General features: G+C 44.5%; 1 protein-coding gene across 1 annotated transcript; it reads left to right on the forward strand.

The window, feature by feature from the left end:
- Positions 1 to 5,693: 5,693 nt before the first annotated feature.
- LOC119310850 (DNA-directed RNA polymerases II, IV and V subunit 11-like) lies at positions 5,694 to 9,456 on the forward strand. Its single transcript, XM_037586472.1, has 6 exons — positions 5,694 to 5,819; positions 6,364 to 6,454; positions 6,557 to 6,646; positions 6,739 to 6,817; positions 6,909 to 7,004; positions 9,189 to 9,456. Exons 2-6 carry the CDS (start codon positions 6,402 to 6,404, stop codon positions 9,231 to 9,233), a joined length of 363 nt encoding a protein of 120 aa, XP_037442369.1. The 5' UTR covers positions 5,694 to 5,819; positions 6,364 to 6,401; the 3' UTR covers positions 9,234 to 9,456.
- Positions 9,457 to 10,894: the final 1,438 nt, after the last annotated feature.

Here is a 10,894-nt window from a genome sequence, read left to right on the forward strand (position 1 = left end):
GTGCTTGCGGGAACGTCGGGGTAGGGGGAAGTTGTGGTGGCGAGGTGGCGAGGCAGTGGTGGCGGCAACGTGGGAGGTGGCGGTGTGCGGGGGAGGTGCGTGTGCGTGGTCTGCTGGCATGGGGCACCGCAACTGGGCGGCGCCGACGACGGGGTGGGGTGGGCGAGGGCTTGCTATCGACGGGGGTGGAAGAGAATGGCCTATGGAACACCGACCGATGGGCCAGGAAAAGAAGGAGTTGCCGGGCATTGCACGCGTCCGCTTCGTGTCCGTGCTGAGGCAAATGAGACTTAAAATTGAGGCAGAAATGGGTCGGCTTGCATTGCGCGTGCTCGTCAGCCCTGAGCTGTGAGCATGTGGCGGCGAGTAAAAAATCACCAGGACCCAGGGGCGGGCCCAGTACAATTCATGGGTATTCACTTGAATACCCATTATTTTGCGAAAATATTATGTATATATAGAGTGTGTACCATGTCCTCTAAGAAAGAAAAACGAGATTTACACATAATAACAGATTGTATCGCTTCCAGCCGAAGGATTAGCCAGCCCACCTCGTGCTCGTCTCCCTTTCACGCTCCAACATGGCCTAGTGGCCCAAATCTCTCACCTAGTAGGCCACTCCCAGCCCAGATATAGTGGTCGTGGGCGCAATCAGACGCAACCCTGATCACTCGATCCATCAGATGAACCGTGCCGCCCACACTCCCCAGTTCTCATCGCCGTCCACAGCCGCACGGCGGCGGTGGCATCAGGTACGGTGGTGGGCTGACATGCGACGGCGACGCACATGCATTCAGGGTGGAGATTGAGTCGGGGCGTCGATTTCGTTTGTTAGTTGACACATCAATCTTTTCAGATACGTTTTCTATTCTTTTTCTCAGATGTGCATTATGGCCTTTTAGATTAATTCTTAGATTACCACAAAAAAAGGTTAATTCTTGGATGGTTGTCCAGATTCATTTTTATGGAGGCGCTACAGAGTCATTTGTTGGGCAAATGTTCTTTTATTTTGGATGTTTTGAAGAAGTTGGCATTAGTAGTACCAGATGTGATTTTTTTTGACAATAGTACCAGATATGAATTTATTTTGATGTACTGGCACTAGTACTAGTATTGATTGTACCATCCATTGTTGTTATATGTTACCACTTCATATGTTTAGTAATTAGTACTTTCATACATTCAACAATTCCAAGTTATGATCCTAGATCAATTAGATGAATCTATGATGCTATTCCTATTTCCATGTTTTATCTTTTATATATTATACAATTTGTATAAAATGCTGCTATGATCATATATACATGCTAAAAACAAGAAGTTGTCAAAAAACCATGAGCTCTTAAGATTTTGAATACACACTCTTAAAATCTTGGGCCCGCCCCTGCCAGGACCGCGGCGTGCAATTGGCAGGGCAGGCACGCCGCACGCACCGTCGACTGGAGAAGGCTTGGAGAGGAAAGAGAGTGCCGGAAGTTCACTCGATTCTGGGCCATCCGTCGTACGCACGGCCGTCCTCACTAAATGCAGGCAGAGTAGAGCACTGTCCCCAGTGGAGTACTGTACAGGCATCGCTTTCTGTCATGCGTATAACTGTTTGTTTTGCTTGGTAGTGCAAAGGAGAGAACAAAAGGCAGCCACAGCATAACATTTGATACGGTTCAGGTTTGAATTGAGAGGCATGCAGCATGTGCGAGTGTCTCGCTGCTTGTCTGAAAGTGCGCCTAGTATATTCTCCATCTCCTAGCAGAATCTGTTTTGTGGCCGTGCCAGTGCCACCCCTTCTTCCGTTGCTGCGAGACGGGAAACATGTGCTCCGGGTGACAAGTGGGAACGCTGTTTGGACACATGGAAATGTCTCTCGTTGCACGATTTGTTTCCGAGCTATTTGGACAATCGCTGCTAGTTTCAGAGCTTTTCTTTCAGGTCCGGATTTTTTAAATTCTTTCAGGTCCAGAGAGCCGCGCAAACTGCTTTGCTTCACTGTTCTTCTCGTGGACTTCTTCGTTCGTATCGGGGGGCGTCAAACAGGCCTAGCAGCGCCCAGCGAAGGGGAGAGCTACGCCCCAGTGCTCGCTAGGCCTAAATCACGCCGGCGACGCAGTTTTGATCGGAATTCCCTAACGGATGCTCGCTGCGTCCGGCTGTCGCCGTTTTGCACGGGAGATCGAGCGGTTGATCGGCTTGGGCCAGCCCGTTTTATCGTTTCAGCAATCCTGGTATTGGGAAGGTTTCCGGCTAGGTTTTTTCCGGATTTGGAAACCCACTAGAAGGTTCCTGAACCCTTTTTTCTTTTTTATTTCCTGTTTTTTCTTTCTCCTTTCTCCTTTCCTATTTTCCTGTTTATCTTTTTTCAGGTTGTTCGCATTTTATGTTTACTTTTTCTTTTTCTTTCATTTTATATTCTTTCATTTTCCTTTTCCAAGTTTATTTTCCTTTTTTCTATATGTTTCATTTTTGTTTTTGTTTTTCTGTATATGTTTTCCTGTTTATTTTGTTCAAAATTTCAAAAAATGTTCTTGTTTTCAAATTTGTGCATAATTTTAAAAAATGTTCATGTTTCAAAAAATTCGGGAATTTCAAAAAATGTTCTCATTTTTAAAATTTTGTTCGCAATTTTTTGACAAAAGTTCATGTTTCAAGAAGTTCAGCAATTTCAAAAATATTCATAAATTTTTTAAAAATGTTTGTCTTTAAAAAAATATCCAGGAACTTCAGAAAATGTTCTCATTTTCAAAATTTGTTCGTAATTATTTAGAAAAATTCCACGCTTCAAAAATGTTCGCTTTAAAAAATGTTTCCATGTTTCATATTTTGTTCGCGTTTCCAAAAAAGCATAGAATCACGAATTTTGTTGGCATTTAAAAAGAATGTTCATGCTTTAAATTTTTGTTTCGAATTAAAAATATGTTCTTGTTTCTATTTTTTGTTCCAAAATTTTAAACTATTCATGATCGTTTGTTTTTTCGGAAAATGTTTGATTTTTGGAGAAATGGTCGCATTTTAGAAAATTGTTTGGGATTTGCAAAAGTTGTTCCTGTTTATTTTAAATGAATTACAAAAATGGTTCACTTTTCAAAAAGAAGTTTGGAATATCAAAAAAATTGTGGCGCTTCAGAACTGTTCGCAATTTTCAAAAACTATTTTCCAAATCTCAACCACCGTTGTGTATTCTTATTGGGTTTTGCACCTTTATTACCAGCATCTGATTACTGGTGTACTGGCTAACAGCTCCTTATTAGGAGTGTGCATTGTGCGAGGTCTTATGATTGAATCATGCATGTCTCTGTTTTTTGTGTGTCGTGCGATAGTAAACAACAAGCGGCACGTTGGTGGGCCGGCCCAAGCGGAGGACTGCCTGTGCGAAGCCCCGCCATTCTATCGCAGAATGCGACTGATAGGAGCCCTGTTTTGATCCGCTAGGCAGCGAATTCTTATGGATGAAACAAATCTAACCCTTTTTTGGAAAGATATAATCCTTATTTTTGTTGGCACACATTTCTATTTCTTTTCAAATGAAAATACCGACATTTCAAAACAAACATACATTCTTTCCATTCTAATACATCGATGCCTACATCTTTTGTTTGTTTGAAGAAAGAAACATTCAATTGTCCTAGAAAAAAGATTCAACGTGCTCCCGTCTCAACATCAAAGCAATGGGCAATTGTCTTTGTTTCCCCTCCCGCATAACAACTAGGGCAACGCCCTTCCTCCCCGCCATTCTGCCGCATAATACGGCTGATAGGAGCCCGTTTTGATCCGCTCGGCAGCGAATTCTTATGGATGAAACAAATATAATCCTTTATTTGGAAAGATCTTCGAATGAACATACCGACATTTCAAACAAACATACATTCTTTCCATTCTAATACATCGATGCCTACATCTTTTGTTTGTTTGAAGAAAGAAACATTCAGTTGTCCTAGAAAAAAAGATTCAACGTGCTCCCGTCTCAACATCAAAGCAATGGGCAATTGTCTTTGTTTCCCCTCTCGCAGAACAACTAGGGCAACACCTTCCTCCCCTTCATCTCCATGGGCGACCCCGTGGATTCTCCTCCCCTCTACCTATTGCTCCGGCGGCCCGTGGCGGGAATGGTAACCGTGGTGCCTCGGCTTCGGCTAGTAGATAGGTTAGTGGTTTAGTCCTCGCAGGGGCGGCTTCAGACAGATGACCACGCTTCTTCTGCAAGTCAGTCTTACAGGCTTCGATCGTCCTCAAGTTCGTCTATCAAAGTGGATTAGACAAAACTCCATCATGGATTTCGGCCAGCTCCTTGCGGTGGCGAGGTTCGGGTTTCTCGTTGTGCGTACACAACGATGAGATTTGGTTGTCAAGTTCTTTAGATTGATTCACAAGGGTTCAAAGGCTACTATTGCGGCTCCAAGGCGCTAGTCCTTAGGGGCGCATGCACGAAGACTTCTCGGTTGTCATCAACAAGGTCAGACCAACTCTATTATGGGAGCGCCAACATCGGCGCATCGACACCTTGGTCTGGCGACATGGTCCAGGGACCTCAATGTAATTTTTATTATGTTTGAGGTACTTTATACTTATGGTGAACTTTTATAGCTTAAGTATTTTTCAGATAAAAGAAGAAAAATCGACATTGTTGTAAATAAAAAGTATTGAAGCGAGATCTTATGCATATCACACATTAATTGCTATATTAATGTGTGGACAGCGTTGCGTCCCATTCCCGTGCCTGACGCAAGTTGCTGTAGCGAAGTGGTGCGCATTTAATGCCTCTGACAGGCAGATTCTCTGATTCCTTCGCAGAGAAGAAACCCACCCAGGGGATGGTGCTTCTTGGGCGGGTCCCACAAAGCGCTTCCCGGGGTTTTTGAGCCCCACCAAGCACTTAGCTAGGAAAACATCTGGGCTCCATTCTCCTAATTGACGAGCTACCAAGCTCTCAGTAGAGCCATCCGGTGCGACACTGCTTGCCGGGTGCCACTGTCAAGGCCCAGATCCGCCGACCCAGGATACCCTGGTTCCCATTGGGCTGACAGTAGCCCCTGAGTCGCATGGGGCTTGACACATGGTGGCCAATGCCAAAAGGTGAGAATCCGCAGCCACGATCACGCGTCGGGCACATTTACTGTGGTTATAATTCATGTTATAGAAAAGTGGAAACGTCTCCTCGATCTCTACGCCACGCCCGCAACACGGTTTCTGCGAGTAAGGGGAGTGGGGCGCCGTGCCTCGACTGGCGGGCGGTTGCCACTCCGTTTGCCTTGGCCCGTTTCGATCCAAACAGACACGCGCAAACCATTTGGGTTGGCGCGTTAAAGTTTGCTGGAACTAAACCGGACAAACGTTGGGTCGGGCTTGTAAAAGCCTGATCTATCTTTCTTAAGCCCGAACCCGACCCAAAGCCCAGAACACACTATATTTTCAAGCCCGAACCCGGCCCGAATGCTATTTTTTTAACGCACGTGCAAGCCCGACCCGATATACCAAAAAAGAGAAGCCCGAGCCCGGCCCGAACTACCTTTCAGGCTGCAAAACAAGGCCCGAGCCCGGCCCGAACTACCTTCCGGGCTGCAAAACAAGGCTCGAACCCGACCTGAATGGCAAGCCCGGCCCAGCCAGGGTTTTTGGGCCAGGCTGTCGGGCCCGGGTTTACCCTGAAGGCCTGAACAGACGTCCCCGCTAGTTTCATTTCATCACTGAAAAAAGAAGAAAAAAAGAGAGCAACCCGCTAGTTTCTCACTCAGAAAAAAAAGAGTCCCCCGCTTAGTACCACTCTCTAACCTTACGCAGGCCGCCTTCATCGTCTTCCTCGGAACGCCGCCGCCGAAGTGCGCCTCGAGGTAAACTCGTCCCTCTCCCTCCCGACTCCTCCCACCGGCTCTACTATAATGACGTGGATTAGAGCAATCCATCCGGGCCTCGGTTCCTCTGGTTCGCGGCGAACCCTAGCCTGCTTGGACTGTTACGCCTCGTTTGATATTAGGGGTTTGCAGGGGATTATCCCCGCGCGGCCCGTAACCGCCCGCCGGCGTCGTCCTCCGGAAGCCTGGTTTTCTCCCCCCAGGAAATTCCTCTACTCCCCTCCCCTCCCCCCTCCCCTCCCTGCGAACCTGTGAAACCCTAGGGCCACCCCGTCTCTCACCTGGTGTACCTAATGTTCCTGTTAAGTCAGCCATGGTGTGTTTCAGAGAGGGATTTAGCTTGTTCTTTTGCTTTGCCTCGTTATGTAATCGCAGGCAAAGAGATAGCACCTTGCTTGTTTTAAAGATCTGATTTGATGCTTGTTCTGCTTCACTTCTAAGGATATGGGGTTCTGAATTTCAGTTCAGGAGGCAATCTGACTTGTGAAATGGACCTTTATGGTCCGATTCTTCATGCTTGCAGTAATTCCAGAGGGAGGAGGAGCCAAGTGTTGATCGGAGATGAATGCCCCTGACCGCTATGAGCGCTTCGTCGTGCCAGAGGGCACGAAGAAGTGAGTCTACTCTACCTCCACACCTTTTCGCAACATTTTTCTTGAAAATACTTCAAATCACTTAAAGATTATGGATCTAATCCTTACTATTATGTAATGCAGGGTATCATTTGAAAAGGATACAAAGATCATGAATGCTGCATCTTTCACTATTGAACGTGAGGACCACACCATCGGCAACATCCTCCGCATGTGAGTGGAGAAAACTGTGTGCCGTTTTGTCCTTGGTTATGTTCATCAGTTCATACCTTCTAATTTTCTTCTATATCTATGAGATTCTGCAGGCAGCTGCACAGGGACCCAAATGTTCACTTTGCTGGCTATAAGCTCCCTCATCCCCTTCAGTACAAGATCATTGTTAGGGTAGGGTGCATATTTATGTTTGTTCTGTTCCTTCGTTGGATTGGAGTTTGCTAGTCTCATCTCTCATGTTTTGGTTTTATTATGTTGCTAGATCCATACTGCAAGCCAATCCTCCCCAACTCAGGCATATACCCAGGCAATCAATGATCTAGACAAGGAGCTTGAGAACCTGAAGCAAGCTTTTGAGGTCTGTTTCTTGTGCATAGCTCAATAGTTGGTTATTTCTGATGGCCTATGGTGTGCCTTAGTCCAATATGACATTGTATAGTGTGGGCCTGTATAAAAGCTAATGCCTTCTGCTATTAAATTTGCATTTTCATGGCCAGTTCTTTGATAGCTTGATTTGAGATTTGTGGATTGAGTTAGTTTATGTTGATTTTTACACAACAAAGTTGACGATATGAGCATACTTTATTTTTCATGCTGTTGTACTGAGATAACTGTGATATATGCTGCCATGTAATGTTTGTTTTGATGTTTGGTACAGGCCAATACATTTGAGTAGGGTTAGTACAGCATAATTTGTTTTATTGCACTTTCTTTGAAATAATGCCCAAGCAAATGTGTTGCTTTTAGTTTCTACTTTCTCTCATCAAATCAGTAGTCTTGGAAGCAAAACACAAATTAAATAGTGCAAATATCTCCCAACCAACTACTCCTTGGAAGGAAGGAAAACTAAATATAGCCGAATGACATATTCTTATTTCATAGATACTGTTAATTTTATAATCCGTCACAAGTCCCTATTGATCTTTAATGTTTTTTGGCATTGATTTAACTGTTTACTGTAGCTTCTAGACATGGAATAACCATTCAGAAATAAGTACACATGTTTTGGGCGAATAATGCTCCTTTACACTAAGCTTCCTATACAACATCATGCTGTTTTCATGTGCATTGTTCTTTAGGCCGTCAATTTACTTGCTACGTACACTGCCACTAAGGATAAAATTAACCTGTCTGAAAGTTGAACCTTACAGAATATGAAACTAAGGTTGCGGGTTTTCAAATTCCCTGAATACTTTGGTTGCAATTGTCTTGCTCCAAGCTAACCTCTTGATCACACAACAATCGACAGCATGTACTTTGTTCTTTGCTGTGTAATAACACAAACAGCAGTCATGACTTAGACAAGTCAGAATTATTGAAAATTGCTTCTGTAAAAGGTTACAAATTCTTTCATTGCCAGTACTATATTTTCTTCTTTTGTAATGAGAACAATAGGCCACCTTCTAAGTCTCTTGAATAATTTCAAGTATTTGTTATGGCTGAAGCTGTATCTTTAGTTCGCACATGCGGTAGAACCTTTTATGCTGCTCCCTGGGGGTACATCGTCCTTTCCATAAATATTAGTAGTATCATCTTTAGTTTCCCAGGTTGCTTCACCTTTTCTAACTTAGTGTTTTGCTAAGTAGAGACAAATTTGTCAGTTTGCGCGCGATTGCACTACCTTCCAGTTTGTTTTTGATGGTGGTATAAAACAAGGAATAGTACATATACTGATGGAAACTTTCTAAAATTACTGTTAGTTTTGTAGAACCGTGGCATTCTGAAGGATTTGAATCTGGAAAAATGTCTGAGTTGAGTACTTTAATAGTCTCTGACATGGCCATTCCGTTTTCGATCCAAACAGTTGTCACTTTTGGAGGAGATTTTTCTTTCAAAATATATGATGGCTGCTAAATAAGGGCAACAATGGCCAGTGTATTTATTCGGTAGTGATGACTGATGACTTCATGTTGTGCGACTCGAGAAGGGTATATTTCTATGTTAGGGGACACTTGAGGATAGTAGGCTCGATGTGATTTGCTCCTTTTGTTTGTATCTTCAGCAAAGTTTTCATCGTTAGTGCACTATATATGTTTGCACTGACAAGCAAAACTTTATATGTTATAAATCTTTCTTATCCGACTTGTCAGCCACTTTTAACACAGAATAAGGCCCACATATAATTGAATTGCCTATAGGACTGCCTAATTCAATTGCACAGGGTGTTCTGCTGCTGTAGTTCATTCCTGGTACGCTTTTTCTTTGTGAAGGGAAGCATGGGTAGAACCTTCATATGGGATGCCTCCATTTTCGTTGGATTTGGATTTAGAAATTCCTTGCCTTGCCAACAAGAGGAGTTAAGATGTTAGTTAAAATATGATGAATTGCCTGACATCTCTTGGGTTTCTTGTTAGCTATAGTAAACTACCAGAGTTATACTAGTAAACTACCAGTGCCAGTATTCTGATGCTCGTTACGACAGTGTCAGCCATCCTCCAAATTGATCTCCTGGATATGTTCCACTTCATTTAATTTCTGTGGATGCATATGAACACATTACGAGATATATATGCCACTGATCTTTTGAGCTTTGTGTTTCCAGGATGAGAAGACCCGATTCGAGGAAAGGATGAAGCAGGGCTACTAGGCCAAGGGTGTTCTGGATGCTGACGTGAAACCTTCCTTGCTACGTGGTAGTTATATCGAACTGCGGTAGAAAAAAAATTACTCAAGGATTTTAGATGGTCCTCTGAACTCGTAGAACCTCTTCATGCACGGATTGTAAACATGTGTTGGCACTTGATAAGCCTGCTAGTTGAATTGCTCGCCCTTGACAGGTTACGTAGAAGGCACGGACCAGTTTGAAGCGACACCTTGGATCATTTCGTACCGAGTGAATCTTATGCACCTCGCCGCAGCCGTCGGCGGCGCGACCATGGTCTCCAATTTGGCCTTCGCCTCCATGTCGCCGCCCTAGATTTGCCCCATCTTGGCCGGTAGCCGTCGCGCGGGAGCTGTCTGCGAAGAAGCAGCGGACCGCCAAGTCACGCAGTGGAGGCGTGAAGCGGCAGATGGCGCGGGGGCGCAACCCGGCGGCGAACCAACCTCCGCCGGCCAAAATTTCGAAGTCCGACGCGTCTGTGGTGGGTGATTGGCTGCTGGCGGCGGCCGTGACTTCCTCCTCCGGTCAAAGAGGCCCCCCTCCACCTCCGTTGCCGCCCCTACGCCGTTCCTCCTCTCTCCGCCTTGAATCGCCGCTGCTCCACGACCCCGATTTGCGCAACCGCCACTGCTTCGCTGCTTGGATTTGCGCCACCGCAGCCCCGATTTGCCACCCCTGTCGCCCCTCCGATGCTCCTTCATTGCTGCCCCGAATCGTGCCGCCCCGCTGCCGTCCCCACCGGCGCCGCCCCGATTCAGCCGCCGCCCACTAGTTTTTACATGTTCATTTTGCATCACCTATTGGAGTTGCACCTTTACATCTCCGTTTTGCATCATCTGATGGAGTTGCCCCTTTCTTGGAGATGCAAAAATCATTTTTTGGAGATGCATTTTACACCTTCTATTGAAAATGCTCTTAACAGACTGTTCGTATCGTGGCCGGACTTTGTTTGCTCAGCGGACATAGCGCAGGCGTGAGCAACGGCCCGGTGCCAGGGCCAAGATCTTGTGTCCTTACTAGGCCTAGATCAGATTCCCCTAAATAAAACTAGGCGTGGATGAGAATTGTTGACGTATAAATGAATAACCCACCTTTCTACATCAGCTTGAATTTTTGGGTGAACTGATTGATGCGTGTAGTTTACATTGTATCGGAACCGAGAGCCACACGTGAGGGGGAGTGTGTTGACGTATAAATGCATAGTCCATCTTGCTTCATCAGCTTGAGCTTTTGGATGACTGCGTGAAGTTCTACAAGAATCACGGAAGCAATTTTGCATCTTGTTTTTTTAGAGGAACTTCTCATCTTGTTGGCACACATATTTATTTCTTTTATTAGAATGATCAAACCAAAATTTTGAAACAAACTATCCTCGGAAAAAGGAAAAATTATATCATCGGTCATTAAGATTACAAGGTATTTGCTACATTAGTTAGTTCAAATAATTTCATGATTTAAAAGGTTGAAATCTGAGTTAGTGCTACATTAAAAAAACAAAATAATGTTTGATTTACATAAATGGTTTTCTATAAAAAACGTTGTATCCAAGCTGTTACTAGTTCCATCGACTACTTCATCATAAAACAAATGTAATGCAACACATTATTAGTGAAGATTCATGGGACAATTGATCTATATCCATATCA

Source organism: Triticum dicoccoides, chromosome 5B, assembly GCF_002162155.2.
Source record: "Triticum dicoccoides isolate Atlit2015 ecotype Zavitan chromosome 5B, WEW_v2.0, whole genome shotgun sequence".
In the NCBI taxonomy this organism is placed as follows: Eukaryota; Viridiplantae; Streptophyta; class Magnoliopsida; order Poales; family Poaceae; genus Triticum; species Triticum dicoccoides.

Coding starts and splice junctions, on each gene's coding strand:
- LOC119310850 (XM_037586472.1), top strand. CDS start 6,402: ATGAATGCCCCTGACCGCTATGAGCGCTTCGTCGTGCCAGAGGGCACG. Junction 6,455..6,556: donor GTGCCAGAGGGCACGAAGAA/GTGAGTCTACTC, acceptor TATGTAATGCAG/GGTATCATTTGAAAAGGATA. Junction 7,005..9,188: donor ACCTGAAGCAAGCTTTTGAG/GTCTGTTTCTTG, acceptor TTGTGTTTCCAG/GATGAGAAGACCCGATTCGA.